Source organism: Brachyhypopomus gauderio, chromosome 8, assembly GCF_052324685.1.
Source record: "Brachyhypopomus gauderio isolate BG-103 chromosome 8, BGAUD_0.2, whole genome shotgun sequence".
Taxonomy (NCBI): domain Eukaryota; kingdom Metazoa; phylum Chordata; class Actinopteri; order Gymnotiformes; family Hypopomidae; genus Brachyhypopomus; species Brachyhypopomus gauderio.
Window position 1 is genome coordinate 26,405,890 of NC_135218.1, and position 14,749 is coordinate 26,420,638.

The following is a 14,749-nucleotide window of genomic DNA, read 5'->3' on the forward strand; positions in this document are numbered from 1 at the left end:
ATGCACACATACACAAATCCAGTACTCTTGACTAATCTGCCCTGGTCTCTCCTCTCTGGAGTGTGATGGTAATTTCTCATAAAAGATGGGCGTCCATATTGAGGGAAACACGCATGTCCTAAAGGATCCCTTATTTTCTCCAATATTACCACACGAGACTGTCACATCCTGCAGGCATTCATGTTAAGAAGGAACATCTCAGCTGCGTGTGTGTGTGATCTGCTTGTGTCTGTGTGTGTGTGTGTGTGTGTGTGTGTGTGTATGTGTGTATGTGTCTGTGTGTGTGTGTGTGTGTGGGCTTATTTGTTTGTGCAGGGCGGCTTTCACTCCAAGGCTCGGACGCAGGCCAGGGAGCTGCAGGACACAGTGGGCCTCTGTGAGAAAGATGGGACTCCGGAAGACGGCAGACACAGCAGCTCTGTCTCCTGTCTGCTCCAATGACTCTCCATCTGAACTGGAAGGGTTCTGACAAGGAATCCTGTATGCCAGAGGGTAGGGCATATGTGGGGGAAGACACATGTGAGGGAGGACATATTTGGGATAGGACATATGTGGGGGAGGACATATTTGGGATAGGACATATGTGGGGGAGGACATATTTGGGATAGGACATATGTGGGGGGAGTGCACCCTTGTGGCCCAGGACACCCCACACTCCACCTGCATATACAGCCAGACTGGTCAGAGGGGGTTGTGCAGGATTTAGATGGTTAGGTCTGTCTGGTGTGAACAGGCTTTTGCTGCAGGGCATCGCAGCTGGTGAGAGCCGCGCGAGGGAGTCTCTGATTAAGATTCAGCAGACGCCAGCCAGCGCGCGCTTCGTTCAGCGCTACTCAGAGCGCGTGGAAAGCGGGGTGAGAGTTCCGTCTTCAGACGCCGCAGACTTCTGCAAGTCGAATGGTGACCGTGACTGCAAACGAGCGCTCGGATACGAGTGTGAAACATATTTCTGAAAGTGAAGCCATGTGGACAAACCCTCGCTCTCTTGTTCAGACATGCAACAAAAGTTGCTTCCACCGAAAGGCAGGCACTGAAATAACGTGTGTGTTCAGTATTCAGTTGAATTCCTAGTTAGCCCAAGTCAGTGCGCGTGCATGGCCACAGCGCGCGGTCCGTGTCTGGCTTTGTGCGCTCGGGCAGCCGTGGTGCAGCCCCAGTGTTGATAGGCTGCTGTAGTGGAAGGTGTGGTCTCACTAAATATAGCGCTGTGTTTTTGTGCTAAATCAAGTCACTCGACTTCGCGCGCAGTTTTCGCAAAGGGCAAAAAGAATAAAGCGTAAAATTAATCTGGCTCGATTGTTTGAAAGTGATGAACGTGTCACACGGGGCCGCTGGCGTCAACGATGAGAAGTTTGCAGGAACTGAGGCGCCTGAGTTCTGTGTCTTTTTCCCAGTCCAACCAAAAAGTGCCGTTGAACTTGACGCTTGAAGCGTGCGTGGCGGGATCTGGACGGACGTCTGCTAGAGACGCGTGAGGATCGATCTGGACGTGTTTTAGCCCCGCAGTGCCCGAATGGTCACCAGGAGTCATGGCCACGTGCAGCCGTGGGCTCCAGATAGCGCTGACCACTCTGGGCGCGTTCGCAGCTTTCAGTTTGATGACCGTGGCGATCGGAACCGACTACTGGGTGTACGCCCGAGCCTACATCTGTAACGCCACCAACACCACCGCGGAGGAGTCTGAAAATCCCCCGCAGCCCAAGAAAATGAAAGGTGACCTGACGCACTCCGGGCTCTGGAGAATCTGCTGTATTGAAGGTGAGACTACTGAGATTAGTTTCAATGTTTAAAAGTTTCGATATTAGTTTGAAAATTATGTGATGCAATACACATCCTTTCTGCGCGGTGTAGTTTATGTACACCAGAGTTTATTAATCATTTTCACATGTCTTTCAGTAGTTGGTTGAGTAGTTGATGCAATTGGTTGGCAACTGTAGTTGTCACATTGCTATGGGAACAGTGTCGATGGAGGTATAAACTGATCATTTATCTTCTCGTGAATGTCACAGTGAGGCTGTGCGTGCTTCACTGTGTTTTCATCTACGGCTGCATGATGATGATGATGATGATGGAAACACTGGAAACAATGGAAACATTAGGGCGCGCGCGCGCTCGTGCGGGTAGACAACGGGGCGCGCGAGAGCGACGTGTTTGAGGGATCACAAAAACGCGAAACAAATGTATACACAATAAAACGCGATGTTGAGTGTTTGTAGTAGTATGTTCTCCGTTTTAAAAATCTGTACAGATATGAAATAGTAATTTGTTTCAAATACACAAGCCGCTCTGCGAGGCGCTATAAATTAATAACCAGTATCATGCAGTTCAGCGGAGTGACGGTGTCGTCATAGACTTTCGACATCAACTCAGCATGGATTTCAATTAATAATTTATTTAGACTAAGTTCAAATCAGTTTATAATATCCGATGCATTCCCTGTCATATTCCCATACAAAACAACACTCACCAACGGACAGTGAACTAATGTGAAATGTCATGAATTCAGTTGCAGTGGGCTGGTGCTTTCACTGTTACCTGGAGCCCACACATAACTCTAAACTGCTCCAGTGAGCCGGTGCTGGTGCTGGAAAGCGGTTCTGCTTGGACCCATTTACACCCATTGTACATTTTAAACCGATGATAGGAACTGAGACACTAAATGCACAATATCTGTAAGCAAAAAAATATTCCACATTAATGTGATGTGTGAAAGCAACATGTAATAAATAATACAGCCAGAAGACAACCCTGAGAGAGTCATAAAGAGAGTTGATGTCTCCTTTAATAAGAATTTAGCCTCAGATACTGCTATTGCAGGATATAAAGAAACAAGAATAAAGTGATCATTCATTCAGTGCAAAGACTAGATTTAATCTCACTGGGTTATAAGAGAATGTCCCAGTGAGGAAGGGAGATATGTTTTGTATATTTATTCTAATGCATCAGTTTATTTGTTGAAGACATTCTCGAACTGAAATTATTAAAAATGTATTTGTTGTATTTGTAAGACATGGAAGTCAAAAGGCACTGCACATCACTTTTAATGTTTAATCCTCAAAATCTCATGTCAGACATGCAGACTACAGCGTGCGCACACACACACACACACACACACACACAAACTCAAGCTCCAGTGTGTGACGCAGAGATCACTGAGGGTTAGGTTAGGGTTAGGTTGGTGTAGGGTTAGGGATAGGTTAGGGTTAGGTTAGGGTAGGTTAGGGTAGGGTTAGGGGTAGGTTAGGGTTAGGGTAGGGTTAGGGTTAGGTTAGGAGTAGGTTAGGGTAGGTTAGGGTTAGGTATCTGAGGTATCTTCTCCTGCTCCACAAGAGTAGTGAAGGGTTAGATGACGAGCCTGATTTAATCTTTCCAAGGAACCACAAACCCGCCCTCCCCCCAACACCACACACACACACACACACACACACACACACACACACACACACACACACACACACACACACACACACACACACACACACACACACACACACACACAAGGGCACACATTCTCTGTTTTCATAAAATCATCTCATGCTCATAAGCTTGCTACAGTTGATTAAGCACAAAACCCAATTATCTGAATAATGAGATGCACACATCTTTTTCTTCCTTCAAAACAATGGAAAGAAAGCTTTAATCTAAGATAATATAATCATAATCTGTAATTATTCCAGTGAACTTAGGAGCCCAGTCTGAGATATCTCATAATCTCATAATTCTCCAGCAAGTACGAGATGTCCTGAACCGCATCCAGAGATTTTTCTACACAGCACGGACCTCAGACTTGAATTAATCCTTTATCTTCAGTTTCATCCAACTGCACTTAAGTTAGACAGAGTAGGTGTTAATTCAACATCAGGGAATGTAATGTGTGTTTATACCTCCGTATGTGTTAGGGCTGTGTTGGGAGGTGTGTGTGATAATTTATTTGAGTGTAGTAGAGATCCTGGAGGAAATATCATAGGGATATTAGCATATATTAGAATCACATAATGGATTGTACTGGGGTAATGAAGATGAATCTGATGTAATGATTACTTAATGTTAAATAACTGGCAAAGCCCCCTAAATAGATATTTTAGTGCTCAATATAGACACATTAATGTAGCTTTTGTTTGCACAGTTAGAGTAGTAGAGGGTTAAATGAGACACTTTGTAACATTAATAAAGTTCAAGTTATGACAGCTGAATTATCCTAAAGCAGCTGTGACAGGTGCATTCTCTGTATGAGGCTGCATCATACACCACGTGTGTTGAGGTTATAGCTGTTATGTGTTTGCAGTTATAACCTTGCTGTCTGCATAGTGTGATAATGACAGAACGTAGTTGTGCATTATGTATTAGAATTTTCCTTAGACCACATAGTAAACAAGTAAAAAAGTAAACAAACAACACAAAACTAGAAAAGAAGAAAAACTTCAATCTACATGTACATGGACCCCACTGGTAAAGGCATTGTAGTGTTAAAAATCTTTTTTTATTTTAGTACAAACAGCATCTATGAGTGATAGAACTGAAGTCCATTAAAAAAAATAGATTTAGAAGATTTGCTAAATATGGATCACTAAAATGTAATTTATTTTTCATATAAATTTCTACATAGGCATTACAAGTTAACAATGGGTTAAAAAAGTAGACGATCTGTACATATATATATATATATATATATATATATATATATATATATATATATATATATATATATATATATATATATACGTGATATACATGTAGGGTGAAGGTAACCAGCGTACTGCTCTCCACCAGTGCTGTGAGGCTTCTGGTGAACTAATCCATCCCTTTACTGGGATCCAGAACGTTTTAGACTGCGGTAAAGCTGATTGGCTACTGTCTCAGGGAGGGGGAGGAGCCTTGTGCCTGGATCTCAGCTGCAGATTGCTGTATCCACAGGGATCAACAAGGGGAGTTGTTACCGGATCGATCACTTCCCCGCAGATGCTGATGCTGACTTGGACAGCTATGAGTATATCCTGCGTAAGTCCATCACACACACACACACACACACACACACACACACACACACACACACACACACACACACACACACACACACACACACACACACACACCCTATACACCCCCTACACACACACACACACCATACACACACACACACACACACACACACACACACACACACACACACACACACACACACACACACACACACACCCTATACACCCCCTACACCACATATGTCAAAGTCAAGGCCCGCGGGCCAGATCCGGCCCGTGAATTGATTATCTATGGCCCCCTGGATGATATTTAATTACTAGTAGAACCGGCCCGCAGGCCACAGCTGCCCGCTGGTGTTTTGCACGCACAAGCACTACATTCCCCACAATGCAAGGGTAGCCCGCGAAGTCACTGCAGCGCGCACAAGCGGCGAGGGTCAGCGCGGCGAAAATAACGTAATCGCAGTGGTTTAGCTCGTGCGAGACCGTCTCGCGCGCTGTCGATTCACGAGGTCGTGCATCTCTCGAATTTTGTACTTTGCGCGCGCCGCGCCTCAGCGCAATGAACAAAGTCATGTTTGCAGGGTTCATGCACCTTTACAAGGTGGAATTCGAGCACTTGTACGTCACCTTCAAGGTCCATTTCAATATTTCCCAGCACGTTAAACTTAATTAAGTTAAATATTTATACATATACTCGAAATGATTCGAAATAATTCGCTTTTTATTCACATTATTTAATGGTGGTTTATTTTCAAAACGCCCAATCTTAACGTCTTCACGTTCTCTCATGTTTCGTCCTGGAATTACAAGAGGCTCGTATTTGTTAACGTAATAAGAGAACTGTTCAGTCAGATAGCTATTTGTTGTGAAATTAAGTAGTTACAATTTCAAGCATTTTCAAGTACTTTAGCTTAAATTCCAGCACTTTTCAAACCTTTATTACTTTATTCATGTTTGGTTGTTGAAAAATATTTTCACTTGAAATTACTGACAGATGCATAAGAAAATATTGCTTTATTCATTTAAGCATTAAATAATATACACTGTGTTAGGTCTTGATTCAGTAGGCTATGTGCAATCATTTTAATATGTTTTAATAAACATTGAACCAGTCCGGCCCTCGGCTTGTAACAAATTAGTTTTTTTGGCCCTCGGTGTATTTGACTTTGACATCCCTGCCCTACACACACACACACCATACACACACACATACACACACACCATACACCCCATACACACACACACACACACACACCATACACACACATACACCCCCTACACACACTCACACCATACACACCATACACACACACACACACACACACACACACACACACCCCATACACCCCCTACACACACACACACCATACACACACACACACACACACATACACACACACACCATACACACACACACACACACACACACACACACACACACACACACACACACACCATACACTCCCCCTACACACACACCCACCATACACACACATACACCCCCTACACACACACACCATACACCCCATACACACACCCACACACACATACACACACACACCATGCACACACACACACACACACCCCATACACACACACCATACACCCCCTACACACACACACACACACACACACACACACACACACACACACATACACATACCATACGCACAAACACCACACACACACACACACACCCACCATACACCCCATACACACACACACACACCATACACACATACACACACACACCATACACCCCATATTTGGCTTCACAGTTTGTGCTGAGTATTATCACCACAATAATAGACACAGACCATAGTTATGTAGTAATAATGACATTAAATGACATGGCCTACCATTGTCTTCTGTGGGAACCATCAGCTGCAGTACTGCAGAGGTGTGTCCTGAGCTGGGGTTCAAGGGTCAGTTGAGCTGCAGGTGCATGGCCAGTGATCATAATGAGACTTTAAACTAGTCATTACATTAAAATATTTTAGAATAATGTTCTTGTGACTGGAGATGGTACGAGATGTTTCTGTACCAAATCTTTCATCTTACACAATATACTAAACACCACTGAGAAGCAACGTCTCAGTTGTTAGATGAAATTTTTATTGTTGTGAATTTTGTGAGTGTGAGGTCTATTTTTATGTATGCCTAAATTAATAAAATAAATTACATGCCAGTATTTCTTTTTAACCCTTAAAAAAACCTATGGACGAAGTTAGCTGAAGTTAGCTTGTTCTCCATAGGTTCTCTTATAGACAGAGTTGGACATTCCAGGTTCAGTAAAAGTCCTCACCAAGATTTTGCTCAGGCTTCCTGGATTGTGGTGATTCCACTAATTGTACTTGGCTTGCACTAATTAGAAAATCCAGCAAGCTTGCGTAAAATCCTGGGAAGGACTTTTACTTTCTGATCCTGGAATGTCCACCTCTGCTTATAGCCAGTACAACTCCAACCACAGCAGGCTAACTCCGTTGTTCTGCTATGTCATTCTTTTTATGCTAAAGCCACGGCGTGATTATGAGTTTGGGGAAGGGAAACAGTTCAGCTGTTCTTCCTCCTCTCCTTCAGTTCCCGTCTGGTTTCTCTCTCTCTCTCTCTCTCTCTCTCTCTCTCTCTCTCTCTCTCTCTCTCTCTCTCTCTCTCTCTCTCTCTCTCTCTCTTTCTCTGACCACGAGCTTCTTTACTTCATGGGCAAACTGGAAGTGTTTTTTTTTAAAGAATGAATCATGTTCAACGTTGATTGTGGATCCATGATGATGAACAGTACTAAGATGCTAGGTATTTGCTCTAGAAGACAGATAACCAGTTCTCCCACACTGGGTTTTCAAAACTTTCATGTGTGTGAGTACATTACTATTTGCATTTGAACATCTGCATTTGAATAGTTTTTATTATTGTAAACAAAACTCTGCAGTTAACCTACAGATGTGTTTAGGCCGTACTCATGATTGACATCATGTGATAATAGCCTGGTAACTTTGAGCAGGTCACATGACCTGCTCAAACTAACCTGGCTGTGATCATGTGACCTGCTCAACCTAACCTGGCTGATATACCGTAAACCTGCAGTGCACTGCTGTGCTATTTTCAGGTTGGATTTGTGACGCCATCGGATCGATATCTGATCCAGTTCTCCAATATCGACCCATTTTCGATATGTGGTATTGGGTCTGTACAGTTTGCTGTTTCGCTACTGCAGTCTGAGTAAATTCATCAACTCCCGAGTCCTTCCTGAATTAATTCCAGGATTATTATTTAAAGTTAAGAGTACAGATTCTGCATTATTCAGTGACTCCACCCGGCTTGCGTTGGGCCTGCAGGGATCATCCGGGCCTCCAGCGTCTTCCCCATCCTGAGCTCCATCCTTCTGCTGTTGGGCGGTCTGTGTGTGGGGGTGGCACGCATCTGCAGCAGCCAGAACCACATGGTCCTGAGTGGCAGCATACTCTTCGTGGCTGCAGGTAAAAGGGGGTGTGGTGTGGGCGGGGCGTGGGCGGACCCTCCATGCCCCACCTGCTCCTCCACTCGTAATGGTTGTAGTTTCATTTGCAGACACAGAGTATACACGGTTTTTAAATATAAATTGTGATTTTTCACCGCAATCGAAATGTGTTCTCCGCTTTTACCCATCTGTGCAGTTAGAACACACACACACACACACACACACACACACACACACACACTAGTGATTAATAGGGGGCTGTGGATCACACATGCCCAGAGTGGTGGGCAGCCCTAGCCCGGCGCCCGGGGAGCAGTTGGGGTTAGGTGCCTTGTTCAAGGGCACCTCAGTCATGGCCTCAGGTCTGGGAATCAAACCCACGACCCTCCGGTCACAAGACCAGTTCCCTACCACCAGGCCATGACTGACCTTTGGTTAGTGTCTATACACGATCAGTGTGGGAGGTGGAGCTGAGTTGGTCAGTCATAGTTCATGTAAATAATATATACCGGTAGTACTTTGAAAAAGAACCATAATATTACATATATTATATAACTATGATATTACAATATGATTTTTGATCTTGTCACAAAATCTTGCATTTTAGACAGATAAATATGGTAACGTTATAAGCAGATAATTAAAGTAATACGAGTTACAATAGTTACAATAATTTCATGTTGTGCTGAAGTCCGTGTTCCTTCTCAGGACTGGCCAACATTATAGGGATCATCGTGTACATTTCCTGCAACGCCGGAGACCCCAATGACAAGAAGGACGATGACAAGAAGAACCAGTACAGCTACGGCTGGTCCTTCTACTCTGGCGCGCTCTCCTTCGTCATCGCTGAAGCCATCGCCGTCCTCGCCGTGAACATCTACATCGAGAAGAACAAGGAGGACTACTGTCTGCGCCGCAGGGCGAAGCTCAAGGCCACGCCGATGTCCACTCCCTCTCCTTACACGCGCATCTCCAGCTATCGCTACCGCCGACGGCAGTCCGGCTCCACCGAGCCTTCCAGGGACCCGTCGCCCGTCGGCCGCAAGACGCCCCTGTCCGCCACGCTGCCGCTGAACGAGATCTCGATGTACGCCCTGGGAAGGGAGCACCCGCTGAGGACCACGGGCGTGCTGGGCCCCTACTGCACGGACCCGGAGTCGCTCGGCTTCCTGCAAGTGCACAACTGCTTCCCAAAAGACATGAAGGAAAGTCTCACCCGCAGGACCACACCGGTGTGAGCCCGTGCACGGTGGCCACCTCGCACGGCAACGCTCGGACGAATGACCCCGTGGTTCCGTTTCGGAACGACAGCGAGTATTTTGTAGCTGATTTACATATCCAACAGACTTCCCCATTTGAGAGCTGTATTGTGAAGAGAAGCTTGATTAACATTGTAACGTGGTTTGGCTTGAGCCATATTTGGCTTTAAGGGGCTTCATACTGTATATTCAAATATGACCAGTCAAAGTAGCAATACTTTTATGATGCACTGAATACTGAAAATTACGCCTTTGTCTGAGTACCTTTCCCTTCTTTTGTACTTTCAGCAGCGTAGTGGCAAAATGTACAACTTGGAAACAGCAAAGTTAAGAGGAGAAGTGTGAAAGGTGCTAATTGAGTCGGTGTGAGAGCGGTTTCTGCTCAGCAGGTATCAGATCCTGAGCCTTTTCGATCTACCATCTAGAAAAAAGCCATTTTGTAGGACTGTGTTTGTGAACCACTGCCATATTGTTCACTTTTGAAGTTTCTGAAGTTTACATGTCGTGTAAAAATGCTGATGTATAAAACCATGAAACCCCAAAACCAATCGAATTTGAACATTGGAGGAAAGTTTTGAGAACGAGAATAACAGGCCGTACGATCATGGACTTCAAGCTCAGGGAAGATATTGGGTTAAAGGAGCTGCCTCTCCTTTTTTGATTATGGTTACAATAAGAGAGTTTTCATAGCTTACCAACCACTTTCCTTGATCCACTCTCAAAGCGCTGTGAAGTCTGTGGGCGCCTCACCTAAACAAACCTAAACAATTTATACTTTAAAGTTCTGCTCCTGAACATAAAAACAGGCTCCTTCCGTCCTGTTGCGAACCAGTTTTGGCACATATGGTCTTGCACTCAAGCACTTGGGTAAATTGCCTGGGTTGTTTTGCTGAGCTCGGAGAACATCCCTTGGCACTGGTCTGTTCGTTATGGTAGAAACGTGTGGCTAATGAAGCCAGCTTGATTGCCTCATAACATACAGGGTCCATCCAGCGAAACTAGAGAACATGTTACAGCAGCTGCAGAATCCCCAAATTTTCAAATGTGTCCATCTGGAGTCCTTGAGATTTGTCCTACCTTGCCGAAATGTCCTACCCTAGTGCATATTTATTGATCCTATCTATTGATCCGTGCTACCTTGTCGGAATACAATACTGTAAGTGTTCTTTGCTTTTCTGCATTATTAACATGACCTTATTGGAAAATTACACCAATGCAAATGATCCTATAGGTAGCATAGTTTGACAATCGAAATGCCCATATAACAAATGCTATTCTTGTAAAATTATAAGTAGGACAATTGGATCAGAAAATTCAAAAGATTTTTTTGAATTTATTTAGTTTTTTACAGGTAAGATGGGTTTGATCAGTTAAATCACTATCAGAGCTCACTCTGTGTTAAAGTAAACAATGTGGTAGATTAAATCACATCTAGATTAAATCATATCAATCAGAACATGCAGTGATATTGTTAAAGAAAATTTAGTGGGCAAAAATTTCTCCCAGTGTTTAATATTTGTCAGGACAATTTTAACTAACATAAGACAAAAAAAGAAACAACATTTTTTGTTTGTTTTTTTTTTTTTACACAAATGTCACCTTTTCCTTTATTATATTAGTTGTTCATGTGTTGTTGGGTATTTGGTGTTGATCAGTGTTGAATAAGTTGGTCAGAGTTTGTTTTAACCTGCATCTTGGTGCAGGACAGTGTGGTTGAAGAATGTAACATTTATGACGGTATCATCCTGTCTGCATGCAAAATTCAGAGTGTTTAATTGTATTTCAGTTTAAGAGTTTGCTTAAAAAATTGACAATTGTGTTTTACCTGTAAAAACACCTCTGATCACTACAGTTAAAAGTATTTGAGATGTGTGAAGAACATTTGGTTCCAGATGTTCTTCAGGCATCTAATGCATCTGTTAAATTCATCAGCGACACATTTGAGTTAACATAATGAAGTACTGGAGATCCAAACCAGTTATTGGATGATAACGACGGTACTGGACTACTGCAAGAAGAACTTTGGAAATGGTTACATGACACACAGACATGAATAATCAATACTAGATAATAATAATAATAGAATACAACTAATAAGAGTAATACAGTGTTAGTGTTTTCTAAGTAAATAAAGGTATAGTGCCCAGATAAAAGCTTTTTCATGCTAATTCTCTCAGGATCCTAAGTATGTAAGGATGTGTGTGTGTGTGTGTGTGTGTGTGTGCGTGTGTGTGTGTGTGTGTGCGTGTGTGTGTGTGTGTGTGTGTCCAACACTAAAGTTGAAATTTGGAGGCATTTCTGATTTTGCCTTACACACTCATACATAGCTATAAAATTTAGTGCATGTACTGATGATTAAAACAAATGAAATGCTATTATACGATCATTTTCATTTTAAATGCAACTAATGGATAATATGAGACACTCACTGGCTGCTTTATTAGATACACCTGTCCAACTGCTCATTAACACAAATGTCAAATCAGCCAATCACATGGAAGCATCTCAATGCACGTAGACATGGCCAAGACGATCTGCTGCAGACCGAGCATCAGAATGGGGAAGAAAGGTGATTTAAGTGACTTTGAATGTGGCATGGTTGTTGGTGCCTGATTGGCTGGTCTGAATATTTCAGAAACTGCTGATCTACTGGGATTTTCACTGGTGAGTGTAAAGTTATAGCTTATCTACAAACATCTCGGTTTGTGTGCACATGTTGCTTAGGTCATCACAGTCCAAGCTGTTTAGTGTGCAGTAGTTATTAAGGTAGTTAATGAATGTGCTTCCATCTAATACATAATTGCACCTTGCATTTACAAGGGAAACATAAGACACCCAACTGCTTTGGCGATTAGGATTCACAATACCTTTCTGAAGACAAACAGTATAACTGAACATCCATCACTTTTGCCAATTTTGATTCGCACTGCACACTTTCTGAACAATAGTTAAATAATAACATTGAGCTGAGTGTACATAATCTAGTAAACTCAGTTAATGTTAGTTGTATGACAGAAAATGTTACAAAATAAGAATGATTATAGTGCAATAATGCTGACAAACCAGCAATACCAATGTGGGGAAAAATCACCATCTTGATGGCATTGGGCATATGCGTGATGGGTAGAATGAAATAATCTCTAACATCAGACAAAACCGGGTAATTAACAAGGTAATAATGTCTGGCAGTAGACGAATGCAGCCCAGGCCCAAGAATGACAGTCACTGAAGTGATTACATAACTGGAAAAGTTTATTCGTTATCATATCTTATTGCTGTAATCATTCAACACAGAGTTGTTTCTCAGTGGACGCCATGAAATTATTTCATAACATTACCAGAGAAAACATCTATTCCCAACAGTTATAATCACGGCAACGGTTAATAAACGCAAAGAGAGTTGTAACCTTAAGACTGACAATGACAAATAGCATCTTGTTTTCAAGGTCTCTTAATATCAGAAATAATAAATCTTTTAATGGTTTTAACAAAAAAAAATCTTGCATACTGATAAATTAGTGCCATGATTTCTGATAATCTAACACATCTGCAATAAAGATTTTGTACGTTAAGTTTTGTATTATTGTGTATACCTTTTGCCTGCTATTCCCTGACCATAATTCCCCTCTGTAAAACATGCTAATGATTTACGTGAACGTCTTGACCTTTTGGTGGGCAATTATTTTCCCAAGAGGCCACATGAAAAAGGTTTTACAGGCCAGACTAACGCACTTAACTCAGTCCTGCACTCTCTTAATAGGCCTAATATAAAAGCGCTAAATGAAACATGACAATGATGCAATGAAAATGTGGAGGACAACTATATAATTTAATTAATTTGCGATTGTTCAGTTTAGAAAGCTGTAAAATTTTGCAATCTAGCATCACATCGACTGCATAGCTGCTCCTCTGCGTCGTCCTCCAACATCAATGGAATAACAAAAAACAAAAAAAAGTCAAAACATACACCATCAAACAAAATGTGTGCAATAACTGAACGCTTACAAAATCGGCTTTGTTTGGGCTCTTTTTTTGAGTACTATAGGGTGTAGTATAAGTCTCACATGTGCAACAAAACTGTTTTCAAAAATCTTTTTTTTGTCATTTGCTTTATTCGTATTGACATCATCTCATAACATAGAGACAAAAATATCCATCTGGTTTGCTATTAGGCTCTTTTCTTCGTTCTGCATTTCACCCAGATAAAAGAAACAAGCACAAGCTAATGAGATAAACCATGTATTCAGAAGTGGTAAAGCACTTTTGCTAGGCTGTAGGCCATGCCTAATTTTTCCGATTATTTCTTTCCCCCTTTTCCATCACAATTATTGTATGCATACCATTTTATTGATTCATACTGGGCTATTCATAGTGCTGTTATTGTTTTTGTGGTGCATAGATAAAGCCTTCATTTTAAGGACAGCCTCGATGTTTTTTCATAGCCTAGGGCCACAAAAGGGGGGCTAATTTGGCCCTGCTGAGTACAAGCACACAGCCTCCCTCCCCTGACTGTTGGTTCCCCTCTTCATACAACAGTGCAGGGTGTGTGAGGTCATGTGCACAAAAATGACCTTGAACTCACCCTTCTAAAAGCATCTTTTGATGTTACATTGCTGTTTTCTATTGCTTCTCCTATTCCCATTATTAACCTTATACCCTTAACATTCCACTCACCCTGATCACTTTGGTGCTAATGTGCTAAAAAGCAAAAGGATCAATAGCATTCATATATGCAAAGGGCCAGGGGTGTGATGAGGAGGTTGTGTGGGGATTGGGGGGGGGGGGGGGGTGTTGGCCACAGTAGCACTCTGAGACAAGTCCATGATCATGGAAGGCAACAAGCCATCATACAAGCATGCTAACACAGTTTGTCCAGAACTGTGAATTCTTGACACACACACTGAATGTGCAGAAGTATTTTTAACGGTACATTTAAGTAGTTTCTTCTGTGTGCTTGTAACCACCCAACAAAAATGCTACATAAAAGCCAGAGGTGTCAAATGAGCTCTAGCTGAGGTAAAGGTCCCCCTGCCGAGTTCATTTAATTCAGTGCA

General features: G+C 42.5%; 1 protein-coding gene across 1 annotated transcript; it reads left to right on the forward strand.

Moving 5' to 3' along the window:
* The first annotated feature begins 733 nt into the window (after positions 1-733).
* On the forward strand, positions 734-13,272 carry cacng4a (calcium channel, voltage-dependent, gamma subunit 4a). Its single transcript, XM_077015899.1, has 4 exons — positions 734-1,758; positions 4,915-4,998; positions 8,315-8,455; positions 9,145-13,272. The coding sequence occupies exons 1-4, from the start codon at positions 1,530-1,532 to the stop codon at positions 9,672-9,674; spliced, it is 984 nt and encodes a 327-aa protein (XP_076872014.1). The 5' UTR covers positions 734-1,529; the 3' UTR covers positions 9,675-13,272.
* The last annotated feature ends 1,477 nt before the right edge of the window (positions 13,273-14,749 follow it).

What these genes read in the sequence shown, in the direction of transcription:
- cacng4a (XM_077015899.1), top strand. Translation starts at nt 1,530, where the DNA reads ATGGCCACGTGCAGCCGTGGGCTCCAGATAGCGCTGACCACTCTGGGC. An exon ending in GAGAATCTGCTGTATTGAAG is followed by an intron (nt 1,759 to 4,914) that starts GTGAGACTACTG and finishes CTGTATCCACAG; the next exon opens with GGATCAACAAGGGGAGTTGT. An exon ending in CATACTCTTCGTGGCTGCAG is followed by an intron (nt 8,456 to 9,144) that starts GTAAAAGGGGGT and finishes GTTCCTTCTCAG; the next exon opens with GACTGGCCAACATTATAGGG.